Genomic DNA, 26,871 nt, shown 5'->3' with positions numbered 1-26,871 from the left:
ATCAGTCACTTCATCATCATTTGTTTCCATAAACATGTATATTTCTTTCATTATCCATTCCCTACAGTCATTTAATTTAGTTATATAAACAGGAATTCTCTGTAGAAATCTTAAATCATCTGTATGTGTAGCCAATGTATCATTTATAGCATTATGGTCCAAAAGTGGACAAGTCATTATAGACTGATCACTTATTTTAGAGTATATATTATTTGATACAAAGACCTTATCAATGTTTGTTTGTGTACCAAACCGATATGAACAGTGAGTATAGAATAAGGAATAATGTTCTCTTAGACCACGTATATCTTTAAAGGTTCATCTGGTTTGTAAAGTCATTTAACTTCTTGGCTTGAAATGATAGTTCCATTTTTAGAACCATCATTGCCTGATAATAGGCAGTTAAAATCACCTGTTGCTATAACTTCCCCTTTTGCATTTAAAGTAATCAGGTCCAGATTTTTGTCAACATATTTAGTACTCAGTCCTGGTATCCAGTATGTTTTAATCAAAGTATAATACTTCCTATTGATTTCCAAAATAACCATGCTTAGCATCCCATCTTTATCTGAAATGTTATCTATAATTCTTGGCATAGTACAAGTATTTTTCCATAGAATCAGAGTGCCCCTTCTCTTAGTCTTAAAACATGAATCAGCCAGAATGGTACAGCCACTGAATGAGTATTTTTGTAGATATTTTTTTAACAGATGGGTTTCCTGTAAAAAGATGATCTGGGCTTTATGCATTTTAATATATTTAAGCAAACCAGATCTTTTGACATTATTGTTCAAACCACTAATATTTAATGATAAACATTTAGGAGTCATTGACTATAATGTGTATGATATTACTAACTGAAAGACCTTTCTTCCGTGTTGGCTTGAAATCTACGGAAAACTTATGCATCCATGATGAGTAATGTGTATTAAGCACTACTTTCAAAAACCCAAAACTAATTACAAACACATACATGAAACAAAAGTTTCTGGTTTAGTTAAAAACTTAACTAAAACATCCATCCACCACCTCTCCAGTACCAAATGACACAAATTATCCATCTCTGCTTAGAATATAGTATAAAAACAAAAAAGAAAAGCATTATGAAAGCAACTAAAGAAATCTGAATCCATGAAATATGCATTAGAATGAGAGTGTCCAATATATATGAAGTTATATGTATATGTCACATATGATAATAGCACCTCTAAATACATAGATATGCCAGAAATATACATCAGATCAATGTCTGTATAAACATTCAAAGCTGAAGGTTAAGAAGATTGTCATTATTTCCAAGACTTTTCAAGAAACATCAGATAATTTAACCATTTTGTCAGTCATCTAACATTTTTCATGTAATGATCTGTTGAACATATAACACTTATTACAAAATAACTACTACATTTTGCAATTATACACATATTACTTACATGTATTAACAATATCTATGTTGACGTCTTTCATCAGGAAAGGGGGAGAGACAGGGAGAAAGAGAAAAAAGGGGGGGCCTCACAACCCTCTGTTTAGTTACTAAGGTTTAGTTATATAACTAAAGTCTGAAGCCGCAGTGGTACAGAGGTTAGCGTTGTCGCCTCACAGCAAAAGGTTCTCCCGTTCGATTCTCGGCTGGAGTGCCTTCTGTGCGAGTCTGCATGTCCTCCCCGCAGTTGAGTGACGTTAAAGACATGCATGTAGGTGCGTGAATGAGTGTGCCTTTGGTGCAGGTTGGGCATCGGGCTGACAACTCGGCACCGTAAAATCCACTGCCAATCATGAGTGGACCGGAGTTCCACTGTGGTGACCCCTAACCAGGAAAAGCCGAAAGACTTTCTAGTTATATAACATAAGTCTAATGTTAATATGCATAATGAGTTTTCTAATGCAGCTTCTAGTTCACTTGCTATAATTTATTTACCAATAGTGTCACTGAATCTGCACAATGTATGCATCTACAAGAGAACACAGGCATTTTCAAAGGAGTTAAATGCTTTTATCAGAACTCATTACTTACCATTTAAAGTATCTAGTGAAGGATAATAGAATTTCAAGAGAAAATAATTCCAAGTACAAGCATTTAACGAGTTCAAAAGGTCAAATGATGTCATCATTGTTTCCTCAAGCTGAAGCTTCATAAACTAGTTACAAAGTATCTAAATAGGCTTATGCACAACAGAAGTTGTCTCTAGTGAAGAAAAAAAGTATTTTCGACAGGAAATTCAGATCGTAAAGCTTTTAAAAAAGGAACCTAGTATATAAAACTTATATTTAGCTATCTATAAAACAGTGGCGGCTGGTTACTTCAAATTAAAGGGGGGGCTGCATGAGACAGCTGAATGGGTGGGGCCAATGGGAATGGGGTGTGGCCAACTAAAAGAGGTGGAGCTATGCTCAAAACCACAACAACTAGAACTTTAATTAAATATGCTGCCCTGGGTGCCAGTCACTACGAGAGTCCAATCAAGACAAAATGAAGTGTAGAAGAAAAAAAATATTTCACTACATTGGCTACATGACAACTTACTTAATATCTAGATGGAAACACAAAGGTTGAGAGGCATGAAAAAAGAAATTGCTTTTTAAATACATTATTGGAATGCCAGTCAAAAGCAGTTCCAATTATAATTTATATTCAGCTTTATAAAATTACCAAGTAACATGCTGAACGTAGCAATCTCTGTGATACCCCCACTTGTAAAAATGTTTCTTATCCAAAAAAGACCTGCTGCCTGACAACAACTATCTACTTGTTTCATAGGGAAGACACGATCAAAGTAAAAAATGAACAGCAAACAAGAAACAAGCTCAAACTAAATTGCTTAAAGGATTACTGCACAAGTTATGGACCACACATGATAGGCTGGCATTCTGTTTAGTTTACAGGTAAAGCCTGCAAAGATAACTACAAGTCTCCAACAAATGTAATGAGCTTCTGAAAAATACCGTAATCCTGTCCTTTATTACAAATACTGTCATATGCATTTCAATACCCAAGGCTTATACGTTATCTAGTTAGGTAAATATTTTCTGCATGGCAACAACAAAAAAGGCTTTCAATGTTGGTAATTCTTTAACAGTATGCTTATTAAAGCTTACTTGCATCTTAACAATCTCCGACAAGCTTACCTGATGGTCATTAAAGCATTGCTACTTAAACACAGAGCAACAGGGCACTGCAACAGCATGCATTTTCTGAATAATAAGAAGCATAAATCAACAGTATAAAAATATGACAGAAAACCAGAACATTCTGCAAAATCAAGGACAGGACAGATGAAAAAGCCACAGTCGTACTTGTGGTTTACCTTGGATGGGGGGAATACTCTGCACACTTACACTGCACAACTGCTCCTTGCCTTGCTTGGACACATCCAAAGCCACTACAGTGGGGAGTGGGGTGCAACAAGTATGTCACAATTTGAAATGTCTCTGGCTGACGGTGATGGCTCATACCTCTCAACCTCAGAGCAAGAAATCTAGGCAAAGCCATACATAGAAGTGGGACACAGGCCCAAAAATAAGAACAATTTTTAAATATTGCTCTTATAAACTTAGAAAGATAATAGACTAGTAGTAGGGCTTGCATTAGTATGAATTTTCTGAAGGGTATGAAATCTGAAACTCAAATGTCTGCCATTATTTTCTAACTTCAGTCTTTAATGATTTGCTACTAATCTGCCAGAAAACCACAATTTTATGAAAAACAGACCAAAAATGTGATGCAAAATATAAAATTGCCACATAATACAGCTGGGAACCTGTCAAAGAAGGGACACCTTTTTAATATTAGTACTGTTAACTTGAGCAGCTGACAAAATAAGAGCATCTACATGCATTTCTGAAATAAAAGTAATCTACAACTCTGATCATTACAGTTATTTATAAAATTGTAAACCCTCCACATTTTCTTCCAAAATTGCCAATTTGCAGAGGGATTATTAGGGGAGAGCAACATTTTGAGCCAAAATTGGGGACAGTTGAGAGGTTTGGATATTCCTAATTCTACAAAGTGATTTATTTGCATGTACCTCTCAACCTCTTAATGCAGGAAATCTGGACAAGGCCAAATATATTGGGGGAACATACAAACAGTACTAAAAATTGCTCTAGTATAAACTCAAGACAATTGATAGAATAACAGGTCTAGCTTTAGCATGCATTTTTCTGAAGGTTATGATGTCTGAAACTCAATGTCCGTTATTATTTAGTGACTTCATTCCTAAAAGATTTGCCAAAAAACACAAATTTTATGAGGAACAAACCAAAAATAAGAAGCAAAGATCTGGACAGTTGAGAGGTATAGTTCAGCTGGGGCTGTCTTTGAGTTTGCTGCCCTTCCCCCCTCACAAAATCATGGTCGAATGGAGCCTCTCCCCTGCAGCCATTCCAATGTCCCATTCCTTGGTTATTTCGCCCCCATTTACCATAAACACTGTAATGTGCATACTGCTTCACTTCTGCGATGATTTGGATTTCATTTGAAAGTTTTATTTTGCATTTTACAGCACAAACACTAATATATATATATATATATATCTGCTAAACAAAGCAATGCAGTCTCACAATGAAAACAGACTTAGCATTAAAACTTCTCTGCCCTTGAAATCTCACATTCATTGAAACAGCATTGAAACCCACATTCAAAGAAAGTTTTGCCAGTGGCAGATAAAGATCAACTTTGGACTGTTTTCAAATCATAGACCCATTGAACACAAAACATGCACGTGCTCTTTGATACACCTTCCTGATTGTATTAAATTATATTCCTTGTACGATACAATACAGTTGTTAGAGGGCATTTTAAATGTATTGCTTTGAACATTTTTCCAGTAAACAATGAAACAAAATGCATGCACCAATAATGACAAAACTGCCCAATTCAGAACATTTCCATCATAAAAGTCTACTCAAACGTCTACAGTCCACCAGTATCAGTAAATATGCACAGTCTCTGAAGTAAAAGTCATCTAAATTCCACATTAAAGAAATCTGTAACTAATGAAGAGGTTGCTGCTAGCAAACAACTTTATATGTCATGGTTTCATAGGTAGGTACTAGCCTACGTAAGCCTAGCCAGCAAGGTACCATAGCTTACGCCACCCAAGAAAGTTATTTTCCTATGCCACTGTCCAGCAGAGAGACAGAAGTGATCCCCGGGGTGTATTTCCCATTTCACATCCACTCATCAAGATTTTTCTTGAAGAGTGCTAATGAAGAACTTTGCTTGACATAGATGGGTAGCTTGTTCCAGAGTATAGGAAGTCTCTGGGACAGGAATCTATCCCTCCAGCATGTCCTGTTTATTGTGGTGACAAGGTTTAGGTCCCTAGAGCGTGTAGCTTGGAAGGATTGGGATTTCTTTAGGTGTAGCATGTCCAACGGCTCTGAGTTTGACATAGCTTTATATGTTAGGCAGAGATCACCTCGGAGTAAGCGATATGCTACAGAGTAAAGCTGGAGTTTTTTGAGGCGGTCAGTGTAGGGCATTTGTTTGAGGCCAGTAATCCTCTTTGTGAGGTATTTCTGTGCCTTTTCCAGCTGCTGCAGAGGTCTTGTGAGGTACATTCCAAAAGGCGCGTTATACTCTATAATGGGTCTAATGAGTGATGAGTAGAGGGGAACAATGACCTCTTTTTTCCTGGATGAGAACCCTTTTATGATGAGGTGTGCCATATAGAAGGCCTTCCCGACTACTGTGGCGATGTGACTATCAAAGGATAGACTTCTGTCCACCTGGGTCCCAAGGTCTCTTATCACGCATTTGGTGTTAAGTAGATTGCTGCCTATGTGGTAGTTCATGGGTACAGAGTTTTTACCAAAGGGGATGACACTGCACTTTTTGGCATTGAGCTTGAGGCCATGGCTCTGACACCAGGCATCTGTCTCAGTGAGGCCCTTCTGTAGGATGTCCACATCATTTGGGGACTTGACTTTGGCTCCCAGTTTCATTTACAAATAAAGTGCCTGTTGCCCTTGAGGAATAAATTGCCTATGTTGCATTAAAAAAATGATAAGCTAGTAATATCGCAATAGGGAATGGATGGCAAACTGATAACAGGCTCAGAGTTACTAGGTATTTTCAGCAAAAAGGACTGCAGCATCCACCCCCTTTACAACATAGTTCAGTATGAGCAATGCATCTATTTACTGCAGGAGTAGAACCTACAGCCTTCTAAAAGCAAGTACACTACCTGTTGTGCTATTAACAATGCAAATGGACTCATCATAAGCAGCATTAAACTTTTGTTCCCCTGCAGCTCTCAGCTCCTTGTAAAATCTACTCGACACTCAGCTGCATCTCTGAAATTTGCAACACAAGAAATCTGGAAAAAGCCAAAATTTGAGGGGGGAGCCCAAAATCCAGGGACACATTTTAAACATTGCTTGTATAATGTTGGAAAGTTGCTAGAATAAAATGCTGTGTTACCACCATACATTTCACTGCCAATTCTTAAACCCAGGACCCTGTGCAAAACAGTCAGAGCAACATACCACTATGCAAAATCAGCTGAAAGAGAGGAAGACAAACTTAAATGGTTACCATTTAGTGAATTCAGTTCTCACCATAGCCGTCAACCTCTTAGCACAAAACACCTGAACAAAAGTCAATAATGGGGGAATACAGCCCCAAACATATGGACAAATTTCAAATACCCATGTTATAAACTTAAAAAACTGCTAGAATAAAAGGTTTTGTGTTACCATATACTTTCTGAAGAATATGACGTCTGAAATTCAAATGCCTGTTATTTTTATTTATTTAACATTTGTTAACCAGGAAAGTCTGACTTGGAACAAAAGCCAATTTTCAGCAAAGGCCCAGGGAGAAACACTGCAGACACATATCTTTGTAAGATGGGAGGACTTGCAGACTCCACACACAAGGCACCGAAGCCAAGAATCAAACCAGAGAACCTGTAGCTGTCAGGCAACAATGCTACCAGTGCACCACTGCACTACTGACTGTGGAAGGAAAAACAGACATACAGAAACCACAGATTTTATGAGGAACAGAACAAATATGAGGCAAAAATCTGCAAACATTTTTTTTACAAATGGTGGTGGGTAGGGAATTCAGGCCCTTGCCACTTGCATCCATGGTAAAGGGTTCAAGCTTGAGTTATTCTCTACACACCACCATGTGTTCTCTGGGGCATTTCACACACACAGCTCTTGAAGATTTATTTTCATTTTCAACAATCTTATGAATGATGAGCAAAATAAACTGTAATCCTTACAATCAGGGACAGATGTCAACTAAGTAAATTAATTAATTTTCTTTTTAATAAATATTTGACAAAAGTAAGCTAAGATATAGAACAGGTTATAGTTCTCTATTCATAGCTCCATCTGTAATTTTAAGATAATCATTAAGCTGAATGTATTAACCTGAATGTATGAAGCCAACACTTTAAAAATGAAGATTAAAGTATCTCTTTCTTTCTTTTCACTTTTTTCATTCCATTCTGTAGCTATCCATCGATTCTTACTAAAATACATGCCATTTGATGCACATTTAGTGTGTGTGTTGTGTACGTACAAATCCCAGTAGAACTGACAAAGGGATCTGGTTTTAAAATCATACAAAATAAAATAATGAAACAAATAAACAAATAAATAAAACAAAACTGAATATTGAATCCTTTTTTCAGAGCAATAATTCTCTCCATTGTGTAAGCAAAACTGACTGTGGATTCATTTTTGAAGCAAACTAATTTACATCCATTGTGTAAACAAGCCTTAATACGGAGCCCTTTTCCTAAGCACTATAATTCCATTCATAGTGTACACTACAGGGAAGTAACAGATCTTCCAGGGGTATGGATTTATCTGGCTTTGCCATGAAAACCTTCTAAGGAATTGGAGTTCTCCTTTATCTTCATATAATCACTACCCTGTTGTGCATTCTTGCTATTTTATTTTTGTTTTCTGGAAACATCTAAGTGTCATACTTTCATCATAATGTTTTCTGAAAGCTTAAGTGCCAAAATCTTACCACTTCTTAAAGACTCCAATGCTTAGTATTAACAGAGCAAGGATCAGTTTAGGTCTTGTCATATACTTTATCCTCCTATCCACATCACAGCTTACTATGGGAGCTGGAGCTGCAACAGTAGGGTGACCACGTGACATGCCATCTATCTATTGCTAAGTACAGCATCCTCTGCCTTCCCATGCTTTATGCTATCCAGCCACTAATTTGTGACTCTTTGTAATCATGTGACTGTATCTGGTTAGTCCACTGTTCTAGTCTTTGTTTTCTGAGTGTAGTAGTGTAATATTTTTCTACCTAAAACAAAACAAAGCACACTAACCAATTCCGGATGGAAAAACGGCCACATGAAGTCCGAAAGAGAAGATAACTCACTTGATTAATAATAATCAAGTGAGTTATCTTTGGACTTCATTGTGTGGCCGTTTTTTCATTCCTGAATTGGTAAGTGTGCTTTGTTTTGTTTCAGGTTTACCATTTCATTATTTACAGCAGCAGGTGCATAAGAGTTTGAGTTGCAGCAAAAAAAAAAAAAAAATAAGGGTACAGAGCCGATTCCAGCAGACCAGCACCTACCTCAGTTAGTTTATGTATCTCATCTTCCTCTCTGCTCTCTCACTGCAGTCAGTGCAAGCCCTCAGCTGCCCAAGACAAAAAAAATAAAACGTTTACGAAACAGTAAAGCACCACCAACAACACCAGTACGCCACTGAATCCAACGGTCCCAACCTCTTGATTAACACAAGTACAGTACTACTGTACTAGTGCTACTGATTGGTTCTTGCTCTCTTTTTTGAGAAAAGAGCGAGAACCATCAGTAGCAATCTAGCCATCCATGTCACGTATGTGCCTGCAGAAGTGGCAGTCCGAACCCCCTTCTAATTTACAGAGGGGTTAAACCGCTTAGAATTCTGGGCATCACACTGATGCTTTTTCTTTAATCTGGACTGCCTTTTACAGCAGTCAGATACTAGATACTGCTATTATGTTGTTAAAAAAAACAGAACTCGACAAGCATGCGCAGTTCGAGTTCCGGGACTGAGAAAACGCAAAATAATGGAAATATTTTTTATGGCAATTTGGCAAATGAAATGTAAATGTCAACTACACTTTCTTCTTTTTCCTGGGAGGGCTGCAGTCCCGCAGTTCGATAGCACGAGCCGCCCCTGCTATAAAACACCATTAATGTACTGTATTAATGTTTAAATGTATGTAAACAAAGAGTCTAAAACATCTAGTTGGAAACACTAATCAGTAAAACCTTGTTACCCCAGCACTGACCCACCAGAAAAAATGCACTTTGGTATTAAATCAAATTATACTATTACTGAATAATTAGAAGACATACAGCATTTGCAGTTATTTAAAAGGGAAATGTACGTAAAGTACATATAATGGGGAAAAGAGAGAAAAGGAACATTGGTAACAAAAAAGAATAGGAAGAAAGAAGACACAGAGAGAGAGAGACAGAATGTTAAATACTTTATATATATATATATAAATATATATACATATATAAAATGTATGTAATTAGAAGCAGTAGATATAGAAAGGAAAAGAGAAAGTTAATAATAAAAATAATTCACATTACCTTACAGCATAGAGACTTTCCAGAATCAAACATATGATTCATAAAACAAAGCATTTAAATTTAGAAGGAATTTATTCATTTGTCCTTTAGTTTCTTAGTTTTGCTTGCTCCTTCCTTCACAGACCATCCATTTTTTGTTGCCCGTCTCTTCAAACTCTGAGATGACCATTCCATTTCTTCTATGTCCAACAGTATTTTTTTCTTTTGGATAAATTCTACTGCTTCTTGTAGGGAATCAAAGATCTTCACTCTTTCTGGCAAGGTGATTTTTATTCTTGAAGGAAAAAGAATTTGAGCTTTAATATTGGCTTTTTTCAAGGACTTAGAGGAACACATTCCTTTCTTCTGGATATGACTGTAGAGGTGTAGTCATTGTCAAAACGAATAACTTTTCCACCCATCTTGATAGGGGAATTAGTCTAAGCTGATTTCAGCACTAAGTCTTTGTCTTGCGAGGAAAGAAATCTAACTATTATAGACCTGGGGTTAGATGAACTCAGAGATGAAGCTGGATTTGCCAGGGACCAATAAGCCCTCTCAATTTCAAAAGAGAGGGATTCAGGCATGTTTAGTGCTGATGAAAACCACTTATTGAGAAATTGAATCATGTCAGCACTCTCTTCTTTCTCAGGAATTTCATACATTATGTTATTCCTCGTTGATCTACTTTCAAGGTCTTCCAGTTTCTCAATCAGCCTGGTGTTTTGTTTCAGAAGAAATTCATTATGATGCTCGTTTTCTGTCACTCTAGTATCTAGGTCAGTTACTCTTCCCTCTAAGGCAAGAATCTGTTCAGATTGATTTTTTACTATTCCATTTAGAAGTTCCAGTTGTTTACTGCTTCCTTGTTTGATACTATCCATTTTGTTTTCAAATTTGTCCATTTTTATTGACAGTTCTTGGATGTTTGTTATTATAAGATGTAGTTCTTTCTTCATTGCACTCTCCTGGTGCGGGTTCTTCGAGTTGCTCATCTTGAGATCTCCAGTAGAAAACTACTTGACAGAAATAATTAAAAAATTCTCGACTATGTATTAATTTTTAGAAAATAAAGAGTCTATGTTAAACTAACTTTTAGTATACTTTTAGCTAGATTTTTCTAAAAATTAAAGTATATTTCCTGTTAGGATATTAAAATTTAACCAGAGCTATGGATTTCTGCTGCTAACAGACTGGCATCATTGCCACGGCCCCCTCAAGTATGCATTTTTGACTATAAATACAACCAGCTACAGGAGTGGTGATGGGAGCAGCAGCCTCTCCGGTGTTTGCAAACACTGTGCTCTGGTGGTGAGAAAGGAACGTTTCTGAGGAAAAAATATTTTAAAATAAGTCTCAAAAGGGAAGCGTGTGAATCTGGACAGAGATAATCTAAAGAAAAGTTGTGACTACAGTCCCCAAATTGAAAAAAAAAAAGCAAAAGATTGCATCTGTAGCAAAAAATTGCTCCGGGCTAAGTGTAGCAAGGAAGATCAGGACAGGATGGGAACCATGGTGCATTATGAGAAGGGGGAGAAGTTCTGCATTTACTGAGAGTGAAACTCCTCTTAGAGACGATTCTAAGCACAAACATTCTAGGGGTAGTTGTACAGCAACACTAGCACATTCAGGAGTTATTACAAATACTTTAAATCTTACCACTGGATTACAAAGACTGTTGCATCACATCCACCCCCAACTACATAATGTAACATCCTCAGTTCATTCGATATCTTAAGAGAAAATTAAATGCAAACCACTATTGATCACTGTATTCCACATGCTGGAGTCCACTGGTGCTATATTGCCAATTTGCAGCATTTTGTACAACTTGAAATAGCTCACAAAACATTTCAAACATGCATACAAAAACACTTCACGCATATGATAAAATTGTTACACCTACTTAAATATTCCCACAGTATGTATGAGTCACAGTCCAGCTGTACTCTTTGGCAACTGATCCCTGCATTGTTTATCTAGAACCCAAGAGCTAGCAGTCAACCAGAATAAATTTTACCAGTCAACCAGCGAAGTAATGTGTATTTATGGGTGCAGAGAATTTATGGGTGCAGAGACCAAGGGGTGTATAAGAAAGACAGACAGCAACAGACATTCTACAATTCACACAAACCTACTGACCTGATCACACATGTGGAAATTACATACATTATGGTGGTACTCAAACATATGCGACCATCCCCTAGTTATCCTCCAAAAAGCAAAACAACAATCCAGCTACTTATAATAATCATATTATTCAATTCAAGGTCAAAGGAAGCGGTGGAGGAGTACGAACAACAAGCAAAGTTGAACAGGATGCAGTCCACTCGAGATGTATGCTCAAAGTACATACAAACAGGAGCATTTTTTCCTAGCACTGCCTGAATCCATAGCTCTGTGGACACAGGGATGACATCAAAACTCAGCACAGACAGCTCTACTACAGAACACAAAATTACACAGCCAAGCACGTTGTTGCAGTAATGCTAAATGGTGCACCATTAGGTTTACAAACTTAACGACTGGCACACTAGTTCACCAGAGAACAAGTATGCCCAAGTTCTTACAGCTTCTGAATGCACTGTCGTTGTCAGCATCCTCATATTTTGGCTACAGTACATCTCCTTACTAAAGTATAAACTATGTATAAAAATGTAATAAAACCAATATCAAAGCAAGAGTGAGCCTGAAATTAACAGGCAATGGTTACTTGTAGTGACCAGTGGAATGCTGTTTGCAAACAACTTAATTGACAGTTACTGTTTGAAATGGTCCACACATGCTGTTATGATAACTAGATGCATTAAATTAAAACAAAAGGCATTAACGACTCCTTTGGGTTTCAGGATTACGGTTAAAACTCATGGCTGGGATAACTTAATTACTTATACCACTTTTTCTTAGGGGGACTATAATACTGATCCCCCATTTCACACCAATTCCTGACTAAACATAACCTTCACCATCCCAATCAGAAAAGAAAACTATGCAAATGAATTATAACTGATCACTGCAAGTAATGAGCTTTAATAAATGCATACAACTCCCAGGCTATACAATTATAAACCATCCAAAATAAGTGACACTTAAACTTCCTAAATGAGGTATTACAGTCAAATGACTGAAGGCAGGAAAGTAACACATTCCACCAGATTAAGTGCATGGTGAGCAAAGGATCATCTACTTGGCGACTCTCTTCAGAGCACCCTGCGAACCACATGTTGTCCCTCTCTGAGCAAGTAGCAAATGGGGATCAGGTGACAGAATACCAGTAACACTTTTAAATAAGAAAATTCATGTTCTGTAGCTTGTGATAAAAGTCAGCATCAAAATTTAGAATGAAGCCCTTACCATCGCAGGAAATCAACACAAATCCTACAAAATATGGGTGAGATGGTTCATGAAAAGATAAACCAGTCAACAACCCAACCTGCCTGTTCTGTTGCTGGTATCAAAATAGCTAGCCCTTCCTGCCTCCTTCACAAACTGAACCCTGGATGACTGCAATGCATCTCTCAAGCTTAAGCATAACAAAAGAAAGGATTTCTGCTATACCATAGGTTCAGATTCTAATTCCAAGTAAAACTGCAGTCCATCACACACATTCTCCATTCTCTATGAAACTTAGAAGCCTGGTTATCTCAAGCTTCGATGTACAACAATCAGTAATTCTGTTCTGCATTTTAATCCTTCACTTCTGCTTCTTCATAAACTGAATTCACTATTCGCACTGCATATTTCACACTGGGTTTGCATTTGAATAACTCTGAAGCTTACTACTTACCACACTGTAATAGACCATTTCACAAATATGCCTTCTTTGTTAAGCGCTAACTTCCCTTTTACTACCTACAGACCTTTAAGAATGATGCCGGAACCCAGTTTAGGATACGCTAAAACTGCATAATGGAGTGCCAATTTACAGAAAGTTGAAAGCATTTATTCGACATAAAACTATACGAAAAAGTAATCATCTTTGTGTTTTAAGATGCCATCAGGATTTTATTCAGAGATTTAAGTACACAAGATTCCAGACTCGTAGAGCATGGTAGCCCTTGCCTATAGACTGATTAGTACAATCCTACACCAAGATAAAGTAGTATTTGTGAACTACTGGAATCAGCATGGTCTGAATTTTTCTAAGGAACTGAAATTATCAGCCATTAAAACTACTCTCTCTTTCTCCCCTTTTAAAAAACTTATTTATAGACAATATATGATTACCAATAGCTTATACTTTACACCAGTCCACCTAAATAAATTTAAAACGAATGTCTCAACTGTTTGCTCGTGTTGCTCTCACCCCAAAGCAGACATCCTACACATAGTTTGGTTTTGTAGATACTTGCACAGTATTTGGTGTTCTCTTAAGGTGAGACTTCAAAAAATGGGATACCACAAATCAACCCTTTACTGGGAAATGGCAGTGCTACATATCACAGATATTAATATCCCAAGGTTAAAAAAAAAAAAAATCACATTTTAATCACTCTTTGTCTACTTGTCAAACTCTACATTACGGATCATACTAAATTGTCATAGATGGATTTCAGGAGCATGGCGATTAAATATATTACCTCGCAAAAACTGTTAAAAACTAGTCCCCAGAAACGTATATACTACGTATATAATTTCAAAAGTTCTGGAATACCTTATTTGAAGTATTATCTGATAATTAGCATACTATTTAACTCTGAGGATTCAGACTTAAAGGCTGCTACCTTATTGTTGCTTCTTTCCTTTTTTTTCTCTTCTTCTCTTCTCTCCCTTTACACTGCCTAATTGTTGTGTGGCTCAGATGTTAAATAATCTCCCTTAATACGATTGCTTCTTCAGATACTACATAAATGATTATACCTTGTGTAGAGGTGTAATGTTGATCTGCTCACTCATGTGTATACTATTTTTGTTAATCCAGATGTATATCCACATGCAGTGCTGTTGTATATAGGATTGTATATATTATGTATTCATCTACTATCTTGTAAATGAATGACACTCATATTCTGCAAGTATTTTGTGAAGATGTTATATTGAAAATCAATGAAAGTTAAAAAAAAAAAAAAAGATTCCAGACTCTTTAAAGTACAGATTTGCCTATAATGATGCGTACTCAAAGAATTTAAATTCACTAGAAATATTTTTAAAAAATGTACCAGGAACATAGGTCTCAATCTCAACTGTCCAGATTTCCACAGAATGTCCAGATTTTTGCATCATACTTCTGGTCTGGCTCAAAAATTTGTGGCTTTCTGGCAAACCACTAAGGACTGAAGTCACTAAATAGTGACATACATACGAGTTTTTACTGACTTCATAACCTTTCTAAAATGCATTCCAACATAAATCTTGTTATTCTAGGAACTTTCTACATTTATAAGAGCAATACTTAAAATCTGTCCCTAATTTGAGCCTTTGCCACCACCACCATTTTAGGCTTTGTCCAGATTTCTCGTGCTAAGAGGTTGACAGGTACGCCCAGAAAGATAAAAACGTATTGCATAACCTACAGAAATACATTTGTTTAGGTACAAACAAAGAGGTCCATCGGGTAAATAAACACAAAAATAATGAAAATGTAAGGATTGATAAAAGCATTTAAAAGGCTATATTGATATGTATAAATTATATAATACACACACACACACACACACACACACACACACACACACACACACACACACACACACACACTAAATTCACAATAAGAGAAACAGACCATGCCTCTAATAGGAACAGCACCAAATTCAATACTAATACACAAACATCAATAATAATGCAACTAATATGTGACACCAAAAAGTTGAGAAATTAAAAAAAGCCATTTTTCTGATCAACACTTCAGAATATGTATAAAACGCAAACATGCTTTCTGCAACATAAAAATGTTTATGTCCTGTAATGTTCCCCTTTCCAATTATATAAAATAACTTTTAATCACCATTGCAGCACTCTTGCCCGGAACCCCTAATTTCTAAGATGCACATTTTAAATTCCATACGTTACTACTGTTAAGACATTAGTTTATATATCAGTTAATGTACGAGTGTACATCAACCTCTCCCCTCCTTCTCTTTAATGGTCACCAGTTATCTATCAAACAGACAACAATCTGTCCACTGGCTCTCTTCCTGCTCCTCCCCACTTCCCATTACATCTGGCTTACACCAAGGCTCCATCTTGGGTCCCCTTCTGTTTAGCATCTTAACTAATGATCTTCATACATCTTGCACACTATCCTCACTTATACAATATGCTGACAATTCAACTCTGATCTCCATTTCCAATAATATATCTGCACTTCACACACAAACTCAAGATGCCTTTCTATCCACCGAAAAATGGTTGATATTCAACTTATCCTAAACCAAAAAAAAAAAAAAACTCCTGTTCTCTCTCTCATTTTCTCTCTCCCAACATAAGTCAACCTTTCTCATCACATTCCCCAACATCCATCATGCATCCATCACTGAACCTGAAACACACACTAAGCTCTCCTTGGTACCATCATAGATGATGAGCTCAAATTTAACTTACATGTCTTATAAAGCATGAAAAAACTCACCAAAAACTAGGTCACCTAAACCGAAATATAAAATTCCTAACTCCCAATGCTAGACTCTCCCTGACTCACTCTACTCCTCCACTCCCTCCTCTATGCTGCCCCTATCCTTACCAACTTACAAACTACAACCTTGTCCAAACTGCAACAAACCTACCACAAGGTAGCCAGATTTACCACCAGCTCACATCACAACTCTCACCACTGCCATTCACTCAACTTTCTCCAATGGTTAGAATTCCCTCAACAACTCCTATTATCTCAGTTACAAATCTTACACAGTATAGAATACAAACCATCAACCTGGCCAGCCCTCTCCTCTCTGGTATCCTATTATACCCCTAAACGTACTCTACGCACCTCCAACCAATTACTCCTGAACATCTACCGCCCCAATAAAACTGCTGAAAATTACTCTACAAATCCACCATAGCCCAAGCTTGGAACACTCTCCCCTCCCACATCAGATCAATGCCCCACCCCAAACACTTCAAAAAGGAACTAAAATTCTACCTTCTTAACACTAAGACTTGTCCCTGTCATGGCCCTACCTAATCCACTACACCACTATATTTCCTCTCACCCTCTCCACTGACTTCCATCTACTTATCCTCCATGTTTTTATCTTTTTTTCCCTCCCTAAATGCTAACCTTCTCTACGATTAAACCCTTAGGTTTTATTGCTCCACCACGTATACATGACAGTACAAGTCTGGTAAAAAAAATGTAATTACTTATCACAATACTGTATTATAAGCATTCTGTATTACTTGAAATAATCTATTCAATGTATTCTCTGTAACTTGTGTATAATATGCATAATATTTCTCTGGGCATGAAACTACTACTGTAATTTTATTTATACTGAAACCCTGTATATGCTATTAACATTTGTAATGTAATTGTCTCTATTGGAGCTTTTTCTCCTCGGGTCTCCACTGAAAATGGGCTACTAACCCGGTTAACAAATCTCAAATAAATAAAAAGGCACAGATCACCACAATACAAACTTTAACAAACACTTTTATGTCATATGTTATTTAATTGTTTTGATGGGTTATGTATTTGCATTGAAAACTGCGAAAGACTTGGGTACCTTTCATTCTACATGTGGTCTAATGTGTTACTGTTTCACTACAAACTCCACTTAAACAACTATATCGGTAAAAGCGTTGGAATTCTACTCTATAATAGTCATTCCTTTCAGAGAAGACTCGCAACCAGAATCTGTCAGGATGTTAATCCACCAATCACAACAATAAAACAATGGCCATCTGACTGAAGAATGTTTCCAGTGATGCCACAGGGCTATAACCTATTCAGAGATGTGGGCAGATCCATCCAGACTAGTATAACGTACCCGTAGTCTTAATAATAAATCCACTTTAGCACTAGTTATATTGCACCGAGTAATCAACATACGACAGCCTAAGCTTTCCAAAAAGCTCAACACAATAGTAGGTTTTTAGCTTTCAAATACAAGTACAACCAATTAAGAGACCAAATCTAATCTCACAACACACTGACACTGCAAGACACCGTTTCAGCAAAAACAAACACAACGTGCACAAGTACACTGTCAAACACAAATCGTTCCCTTAATCAATTTGCTAAACCGCTGTACCTCTTTCACGGGAGGAAATTTCTTCTTACACTCCAAGGACAGAGCTCTCAAGTCACTCTGCAAGTTTTCCAGTAATTTTTTGATAGCTTCAGGAGTTGTAGTAGACATCTTTTTTTCTTTGTCAAAGAAAAAACTTCGCTCAGCAAGTTGGGATGAGCCAAACCTACAAACAGCTGGCCTGGGAGTCCTGGAACTATTCAGATACTCATTCAGCTTCGCACAGGAAAACTGAGTTCCGGCAACCCTTAAGGAGGTCAGCGTCTAAAGGGTAGCTCCCTGGGTCTCCAGACTAACTAGGGAGTGCTCTTACGTTATCCATCAGGTACAACACAGCACCTGCATGGGCAGCAATATTTTGTTACTTTAATTCTCTTCCAGCTGTGTTATTTCCGCCATTAGCTAAACCTTTCCAATCCCATAATGCAAAATGACCAAGGCGACACGTCATTACTACTTCCGTAAACATACAGTACGAGACCATCGAGTACGTAGAAGAACAGAGGAGAGCGTTTCCCAGTTAGGTAGTTTTCATTTTGATTGTAATAGTTTTCCGGGGGAACTGCTGTGTTGTTTTTAAATTTGTGAATACTACTTTCTAACAGACTTCTACCTAAGTTGTCAGTATAGACCATGTATCCTTTCGCCTGCGTGCCCCAAAATATTTATCAAAAGGTGAGGATGGTGCGTTTTCAGAAGCATCGGTTGTAATATTTTGGCTCATCGTTTGCAAAATGAGTTGCCAGGACATCTAAATGTGTTTTATTTTTATGCTTTCAGATACTGCTACTGAAAAGGAAAATTGCCAGTCTTCTTCACGGACGTAAGGATAAAGGCTTAGACTTGCAGTGCAAAATGTTTATGTATAGTGTGCGTTTTTAACGCTTCTAATTTTTTGAGTTTTCTGAGTGTTTAGCTGGTGAGTGTTTTTCTGCCTTCTTGGATGCAGAACCTTCCTTCGCACACACTTCAGTCTGAATAGCTCCTTCAGTTGCTAGAATTCAGTGTAGCACCCTCTAGTGTTTCAAATAGACGTAGATAGTATAGGGAAAAAATGTTTTACTATAATACTTGCGATTAGCAGACCGGAGTTCCGCTGTGGCGACCCCTAACCGGGAAAAGCCGAAAGACACAACAACTTGCGGATGACTTTGTAGGATGCCGCGGTGGTAGCATTGTTACCTCACAGCAAGAGGATGTTCGTCGTCTCCCATTGCTGCAGTCCTGACTAATGGGTACTCCGCTGCCCTCCATCGGCCCGAATACCAAAGGGCTAGATATGGCGTCGGTCATGGCGCCCAAGACTGACGTGGTGTCAGTATAAATGCGCATGACCGACACCATAACTTTAGTCTTTCTTGCCGCATGGTCCTGAGCAGAAGCAGAATTTGCAAGTGCCGTTCGGCGTTCTGGAATTGTCGGTTTTCGAGTTTCATACCGGAGACCAAGTTGGGCTAAGTACCCCATTGGGGACATTTTGTTTTTTGTCTTTTTCTTGTCTCAGTATTGTCGGATGTCAGAAAAAGTTAATAACTGTATTTCTTGTGGGAAACAGATTCCTCATAGGGATTACCATTCACTCTGCATTCCTTGTTTAGGGCCTGAGCACGACATTGTTGGGTGTCGCTTTTGTGCTACTTTTAATAAGCGTACTATTAAACGTCGGTTGGACTGTGCTAGGCTGGTGTTTGGTAAACGTTGTAATTACAACATGCCGTCGGATTCTCCGACGACTGGCTCTTCTAAGAAGCGCTAAGAAAAGTCTTTGCGGTCCAAGCAGGATGAGGCGTCCGCTCCGGACGTCAGTCCTGTAGAACCACTGGCTGCTTCAGTGGCTCTTTCTGACAGTGTGCCTGAGTGTCAAGGGGAGCCTTTGTTACTACAGGGGGTGGCTTCTCCTTTGTTAGGCCAGGTTGAGGGTGCTCCTCTGTTGTCTGTGGCTCCCTCCCCTCGTAGGGTGGTTAAGCCTCCTCCTTCTCTAGGCAGAGGCCATTCTAAGTCTAAATCTGCCCCTGCGGGTGCTTTTCCCCAGGGTCCAGCTCCTAGGAAGCACATGTTGAAGATGGCTGAAGATTTGATTACTTTAATTAGGGGTTCCATGCCTCCCCCTCAGAAGAGGCCCAGGGTAGAGTCAGAGTTGGAGGGCTTGGTTCAGTCTTCCATTGAGTCAGATTCCTCTGTGGAAGACCTTCAGGATTTCCCTCCCTATTCTGATTCGGAAGCTGAGGATGCTTCTCCCTCTGCTTCCCCTCCAGAAGATTTTTCTTTCTCTGAAACTTTGCATTCCATGAGGGAACATTTCAAATGGGAGGGCCAGGATTATTCTGATTCTCGTAAAAGGCTGAGAGAATTTTTGTTTTTGCCTCAGCACAGGCCCTTGGCTATTCCTCCTGTGCTGGATGTTGTTCAGGATGTGTTTTCTGAGGCTGCCCTTAACCCAGATTCTCTGCCTCCTGCCCCTGTTAAACCAGATAGATACTACAGGGTTCGGAAGCTCACAAGTACTTGTTTAAGAGCCCTAGAGCTGATCCTGAAACTATTTCTCAAGGCCCCAAGGCGTTAAGGCCTCTGTGGTTAAGAATCCAGTTCCTCTGGACAAAGATGCTAGGGCCCTGGATAGGTGGGGTAAAAAACTGTATACCTCTTCTACTTTGGCTATGATGGCTTTGAATTGTCAGTTTCATATGCTCAAGTATCAGAATTTTTTGTTGAGTCAATTGAAATGTAAAGTGGATGCTTTAGCTGAAGGTATTGACTGTAAGGAGCTTCAGGATTTAGTGCATGCTTCAGACCAGGTTGGGAAGCATTCTCTGCAGTGTGGTTTTGATGCTTTACAAGCTTCTTCCAGGGTGGCTGCTACTAGTTCTGTTGTTCGCAGACATGCCTGGCTTAAAGGTCAGTCCTTGTCAGAGCATGTTAAAGCTCGTATTATGGATGCTCCTTTGCAGTCTGATGTTCTTTTTGGCCCTCCTGTGGAATTAGTTTTGAAAAAAATGGAGGAAAAAGCTAAATCTATGCAGACAGTTAAGGAATTTTTACAGGTTCAGCCTCCTAAGTTCAATAGGAATTGGCCTGCTAAGGGATGGTCTTTTCCCTCTTCGGATTTTCATTCTAGAGGCAAGTCGAGGCATGGTAGAGGTAGGGCTTCCTTTCAGGGCCCTGTTACTTCTAGGTCTTTCAGTTCCTCTACCCCTTCTGCTGGGGAGGGCAAGGGTCAGTCCTTTCGAAGCAGACCCAATGACCTGTGTCTTCGGCTCCGGTACTCTGCTTTGCTGGCAGCTCCTCTGGGCGGAAAACTGGGACTTTTCAACGGAAATTGGCATTTGGTTACCCAGGACAAATGGGTGTTGGACATTGTAACTCGAGGCTACAAATTTTATTTTCACACTTTCCCGCCTTTCAACGGTATGCCGGATGTGCCTCATCAGCAAAAATTGGAAGCACAGGCACAAGTTTCTTCTCTGCTCCAGTTGGGGGCAATACAGGAAGTTCCTTCTGCGGAAAGGGGCACAGGGTTTTATTCCCATCTTTTCTTAGTGCCAAAGAAGGGAAATACTTGGAGGCCCATTCTGGATTTATCCATTCTAAACACCTTTCTAGAAATTCCGAAATTCAAGATGTTAACACTGCAACAGCTGTTGCCTATGCTGGGCAGGGATCACTGGATGGTGACTTTGGATCTCAAGGAGGCCTATCTCCACATTCCTATCAGGCCCAGTTGCAGGACATTCCTGAGGTTTCGGACTGGGAATTTGCATTATCAGTTCTCTGCATTGCCCTTTGGCTTGTCTACTGCGCCCAGGGTATTCACGAAAGTCCTGGCTCCAGTAATAGCTTTTCTCAGACTACAGGGAATTCAGATTTATCCTTATCTGGACGATTGTTTGATACTGGCTCAAGACAAGCACGAACTACTTCGACATCTGCAGTGTGTGATGACAGTTTTCAGATGCCTGGGGTATTCTGTGAACGAAATAAAGTCCAGTCTAGTACCCTCACGAGAGATGTGTTTTCTGGGTGTGAGTCTGAATACAGCGACTCAGATGGCATTTCTTACCCCGGACAAACAAAGAAATCTTCACCAATACTTCCTACAGCTATCAGTCCTGTCCAGGCTGACTGCAAGGACAGTCCTTCAAGCCTTGGGGTTCATGGCATCTTGCATTCTAGTACTTCCCAATGCCAAACTGCATATGAGGAAGCTACAATGGTATCTCAAAAGTGTTTGGACTCAACACAGCCACGATTTGGACACTGTCATTCGGATTCTTCCTTGCATCCAGAAGGAATTTGTGTGGTGGGCTCAGGAATGTCACCTAAACAAGGGACTCTCTGTGACCCAACCAGAGGCAAGTCATATATTAACGACAGACGCCTCGGAGTCAGCCTGGGGTGCTCATTTCAAAGGAAAATGGATTCAAGACCTTTGGCCCCCGGAGTTGCTTCACTTGCATATCAATATGAAGGAGATGCTGGCAGTTCAATTTACCTTAAAAGCATTCAAGGATCTGCTTCGCCCGGGACTAGTGTTGATTCGAACAGACAACACAACTGTCATGTGGTACATCAACAAGCAAGGGGGAACTCATTCTTACCCTCTTTACAGACAAGCAATGCTGTTATGGGAAACTGCTTTGGATCTGCACATCACTCTTCGAGCACAGTTTCTGCCAGGGGAACAAAATTCGTTAGCAGATGTTCTGAGCAGACAAATGGTGGATCCTCACGAATGGAAGTTGGATCCTCAGGTGTTTCGTCAGTTGACCATGGCTTGGGGAACTCCAGACATAGATCTGTTTGCTTCTCCTCTGAATTTCCAACTACCTCTGTTTTGCACAAGGCTGTTTCATCCGAAAGCCTGGAAAATAGATGCACTATCCTTCAGTTGGAGCAACCTTCACGTGTATGCCTTTCCTCCTCTGCGTCTTCTTCCAAAAGTCCTGTTGAAAGTCAGGAGGGACAAACCGTGCATGATCCTTATAGCACCAGATTGGCCTCGTCAGCATTGGTACCCTCTGTTGAGGAGTTTAGTTCAGGGGGCCCCTTGGCCATTACCATGGATTCCTCACTTATTGTCTCAAGAAAACAATCATTTTCTCAATGTCAGGGTGCGATCCCTACACCTGACAGCCTGGCACATTCAGTTTTAGAGAATGAGGGCCTTCAGCTCCCTCAACAAGTTTTGGATGTTCTTTTGGAAGCCAGGCGTCCTAGTACTCGAAAAGTTTATGCTGATAAATGGAAGAGATTTTTTCTTTGGAGTTCAGCTAAAGGCTTTGATGTCACATTGCCTGATTTGAGTTGTATATTGCAATATTTGACTATGTTATTGAACAAGGGTTTGTCTTTCTCTTCTATTAAAGTGCATGCTGCAGCTTTTTCTGCTCACTATGATGGTGACCCTCCTTTATTTTCACATCCATTGCTTAAACAGTTTCTTAGAGGGGCAAAGAATATAAGACCCCCACGGAGGGCTCCTACTCCTACTTGGGATCTTAATTTTGTTTTGGAGAAGCTGACTCTGCCTCCTTTTGAACCTGCAGCTACGGCTGACTTGAAGTTGTTGTCTTGGAAGACTGCTTTTTTGTTGGCTGTTACTTCTGCTAGAAGGGTATCTGAATTACAGGCTCTCATGGCAGTGGAACCTTTTCTGATTTTTCACAGGGACAGAGTTTCCTTGCGTACTAATCCTACTTTTCTGCCTAAAGTAGTTTCTAATGTGGCATTGAACCAGTCTATACATTTGCCTACTTTTTATGCTAACCCCCAAACTGAAGGGGAAAAAGTTTTGCATTCTTTGGATGTGCATAGGCAGTTACGTTATTATTTGTTCAGAACCAAAGAGTTCAGAAGTTCTCATCAGTTGTTTGTTTCATTTGCTGTGACTTCCCGTGGAAAAGCTGTCTCGAAACAAACTATTTCCAAGTGGATTGGCCATTGTATTGCTTTTTGTTATTCTCATCATGGTAAAGAAGTTCCAGTTGGGATCAGGCCTCATTCTACTAGGGCTACGGCCACATCTACTGCTTTTTTAAGAGGGGTAGCTACTAAAGACATTCTAGAGGCAGCTACCTGGAGTTCTGTACATACCTTTACAAAGCATTATCATTTGCCTCTTTATTCTAAGTCTAGGGCTGGGTTTGCCACTGCAGTCTTACAGGGCATGTCTGCAGCTCCTCAGGCTATTTAGTTGTCCGACCTCCCTTTTTGTTTTTTCCGTTGCTCTGGGATTCTACCCATTAGTCAGGACTGCAGCAATGGGAGACGACGAACATAGTACAGTTTTGTACCTACCATAAATGTAGATGTTCGAGGATCTCCATTGCTGCAGTCCAATCCTCCCTCCTTCCCCCTTTTTCTTTTTAGATTGGGGTTTTTGGGTGGTGTTTTTTTTTTTGCATTCTGACATCTGAGGCAAGAAAGACTAAAGTTATGGTGTCGGTCATGCGCATTTATACTGACACCACGTCAGTCTTGGGCGCCATGACCGACGCCATATCTAGCCCTTTGGTATTCGGGCCGATGGAGGGCAGCGGAGTACCCATTAGTCAGGACTGCAGCAATGGAGATCCTCGAACATCTACATTTATGGTAGGTACAAAACTGTACTTTCTCCCGTTCGATTCTTGGCTGGGCTTGGGAGTGCCTTCTGTGTGGAGTCTGTATGCCCTCCCCGTGGTTGGGTAGCGTTCAAAAGACATGCATGCGTAAATGGGCGTGCCTTCTTTGAAGGTTGAGCATCGAGCTGGCACCTCAGCGTTTCGTAAAATCTACTGCCAATTATTGGTGCACCAAAGTTCCGCAATGGCGACCCCTTAACAGGAAAAGCCGAAAGACAAACAACAACTTGCGGATGACTTTTTGATCTGTAATGAGAGTAGGAAACAGGTTGAGGAGATTCTGGAGAGGTGGATAGGTGAAGAAGTAAGTTTAGTCAACATGTCAGGAATAAGTGAAAAAAGGAGGTAAAACAAACACACAGTCAGGCACTGTGTTGTTTTTGCACTTTTTGTATGTTTGAACAGCACTGCTGGTAACTTGTTAATATAGAAGGGAATATTTATTTCTTTTGTTTTTACTATTTTTCATTTCTTACTTTCATGTTTTACTTGTTTACAAAGTCAAATACTATTGAAAGTACAAAATGTGCTGTGTCTTTTATTCTTGGGGGGTTGGCCTTTTTAAATCCTGTTACAGGGAACTAAGCATTTTAATTGAAATGTAATTTCAACTGTAATTAAAATGTGATTTTATTTTAAAAAGTGGAAATTTGTTGATTCTTGTTGTTTGTCTGAAGAAGTCCTGCTAGGAGCAGGATGAAAAGCAGAAATTAAAACTGAAGGCTTTACCTTTTAAAACTTTTGTGTTTTGCTTGGTCCATTGAAGGTGGATATCGAAACCGTTTGGATTGTTTTAATAGAAGTGGTGCAGTGAGGGCATGTTCATTTGTCTCAGTTCTTTTTCCAGTTTGTTTTTGTGTTTGGATTCCTTATCAGTTTGTTTTGGTATTGGGACATGGAACACAGCCCTGACACTGTTGCACTGCCATCCTCCCCTGAGGAGGAAGGACTAGGAACATTAACAACGCTGGTCGGGCGTTTATCGAAACAAATAGAAGCATTGACGGTCAGCATGGACCATTTAACTGAGGAAACATTAGTTCAACCACCCAACAACGAGCTTACCCCAAGGAACAACTTGATCAATTCATCAGACACATTATTGGAAGTGAGCATACACCCAACACCGACGAGACTGAATTCAGTAAATTCGGTGGTCCAGGATGAATGTCCAAGTCCACTAACCAGTATTGAAGGCTCTTTAGGACCTTCGTGGCCTGAACTTAAAAAATTGGCTCAACGAAGTACCAAACTTACAAGAAGGGAGTGGTCCATCCCTGGTAACAACTAATGCCACAATAGAGGAGGGGCCATCAAGTTTGGTAGATTGTTTAAAGAATTTTGACTTGAAGCTTATGAAATATAAAAAAATTGCAATTAGAAATAACATACTTCAAAGAGTGTGTCAACGAAGGAATTGTGCCGAAGGGCCTCAGATCGTGGCAATACCCCACTGGTCTTATTGAGAATTCTTTGTTTCACAAAGACCTTCTCAGTTTGTGTAACAAACATGGACTCGAACTATTGGATATTATGATTAAACACTACCAATTGGCAGCCGATATCCTAATAAAAGAAATTACTGTGTTGGATGAAAAAATAAAAGGTGGCTTGGACTTTAACCGTTACAAGTATGAATATGATAGATGCTTTTCTAGCATTAATTCATACTTGGTTAAATTGAAGAGCACTAAAGTGAAGAAGCTAAATAGAGACAGGGAAGCGTACAAAACAGGAATAGCATATCCTAAACCTCCTGTCTCCCAAACTGGAATATCAGACCAACGGAAGGAACCAGTTAATAGAAGAGATTACCAGCCAGGCGTCCAAACGGAGCTCATGGCAGCCATCAGGAAAGCTAAAGTAATGAACATTTTGAGGGAGGTAACAATAATCAACCATCTAACAGAGGCAGTGAAAACGACCACCAATCATGGTGGAATGGAGCAAAATTTAATCGAAATTTTCGGAAACAAGCCTCGGGATACAACCTGAGGCAAGGTCTACCACATGTCTCATACAAGACACCTGTGCAGATGTACCAGTAGATGAAATAACGGAGTACAGATCTGAAGCGGTGAGACTCATTTATAATTCTAAAGGTGACTTTAAAATTTTTAATTTTTCTTCATTAATTATTGACACCTTGTTGGCAGACTTATTAGCAAAAGGACAAACTTTTGTACCATTGAGAAGGGCGTCTGTTGCTGAAACAATTCTGGACCTGAAGTTGTTTACTAGAAAACTTAATCTTGGGTATATTTTTGGCTCAAATAATCCAACAAATGACCCATTTCATGTTTCCAGTACATATTGTCCACCAATGCACCATACTTTGGGTTTGTTCGAACGTGTTTGTGAGCTAGATTTGTTTCAACTTCTGTCACAAAGACACACTAGGAATAATATATATGTATGTATATATCACTAGTGACAGGCCCTACTCCTTGTCAGGGAGGCACACATTAGAGTTATGCAACCAGACAAGGGGGGTGGATTAGT

The 26,871-nt window shown here is 39.2% G+C and overlaps 1 protein-coding gene across 1 annotated transcript in view; it reads right to left on the bottom strand.

Annotated features, from left to right (window-relative positions):
• Positions 1-18,284, bottom strand: part of MON2 (MON2 homolog, regulator of endosome-to-Golgi trafficking) — a gene marked incomplete in the record, with an annotated part of 2,751,369 nt that extends 2,733,085 nt beyond the window's left edge. Inside the window, 1 exon segment of the mRNA XM_044088289.1 lies at positions 17,753-18,284. Within this exon segment, the coding sequence (XP_043944224.1) occupies positions 17,753-17,860 (108 nt within the window).
• Positions 18,285-26,871: the final 8,587 nt, after the last annotated feature.

The sequence above is a fragment of the Protopterus annectens genome, chromosome 11.part0 (genome assembly GCF_019279795.1).
Source record: "Protopterus annectens isolate FY-2018-M chromosome 11.part0, PAN1.0, whole genome shotgun sequence".
Classification (NCBI taxonomy): Eukaryota; Metazoa; Chordata; order Ceratodontiformes; family Protopteridae; genus Protopterus; species Protopterus annectens.
The sequence above is the reverse complement of the archived record's forward strand: the minus strand, read 5'-3'. Positions and strand labels throughout refer to the sequence as shown.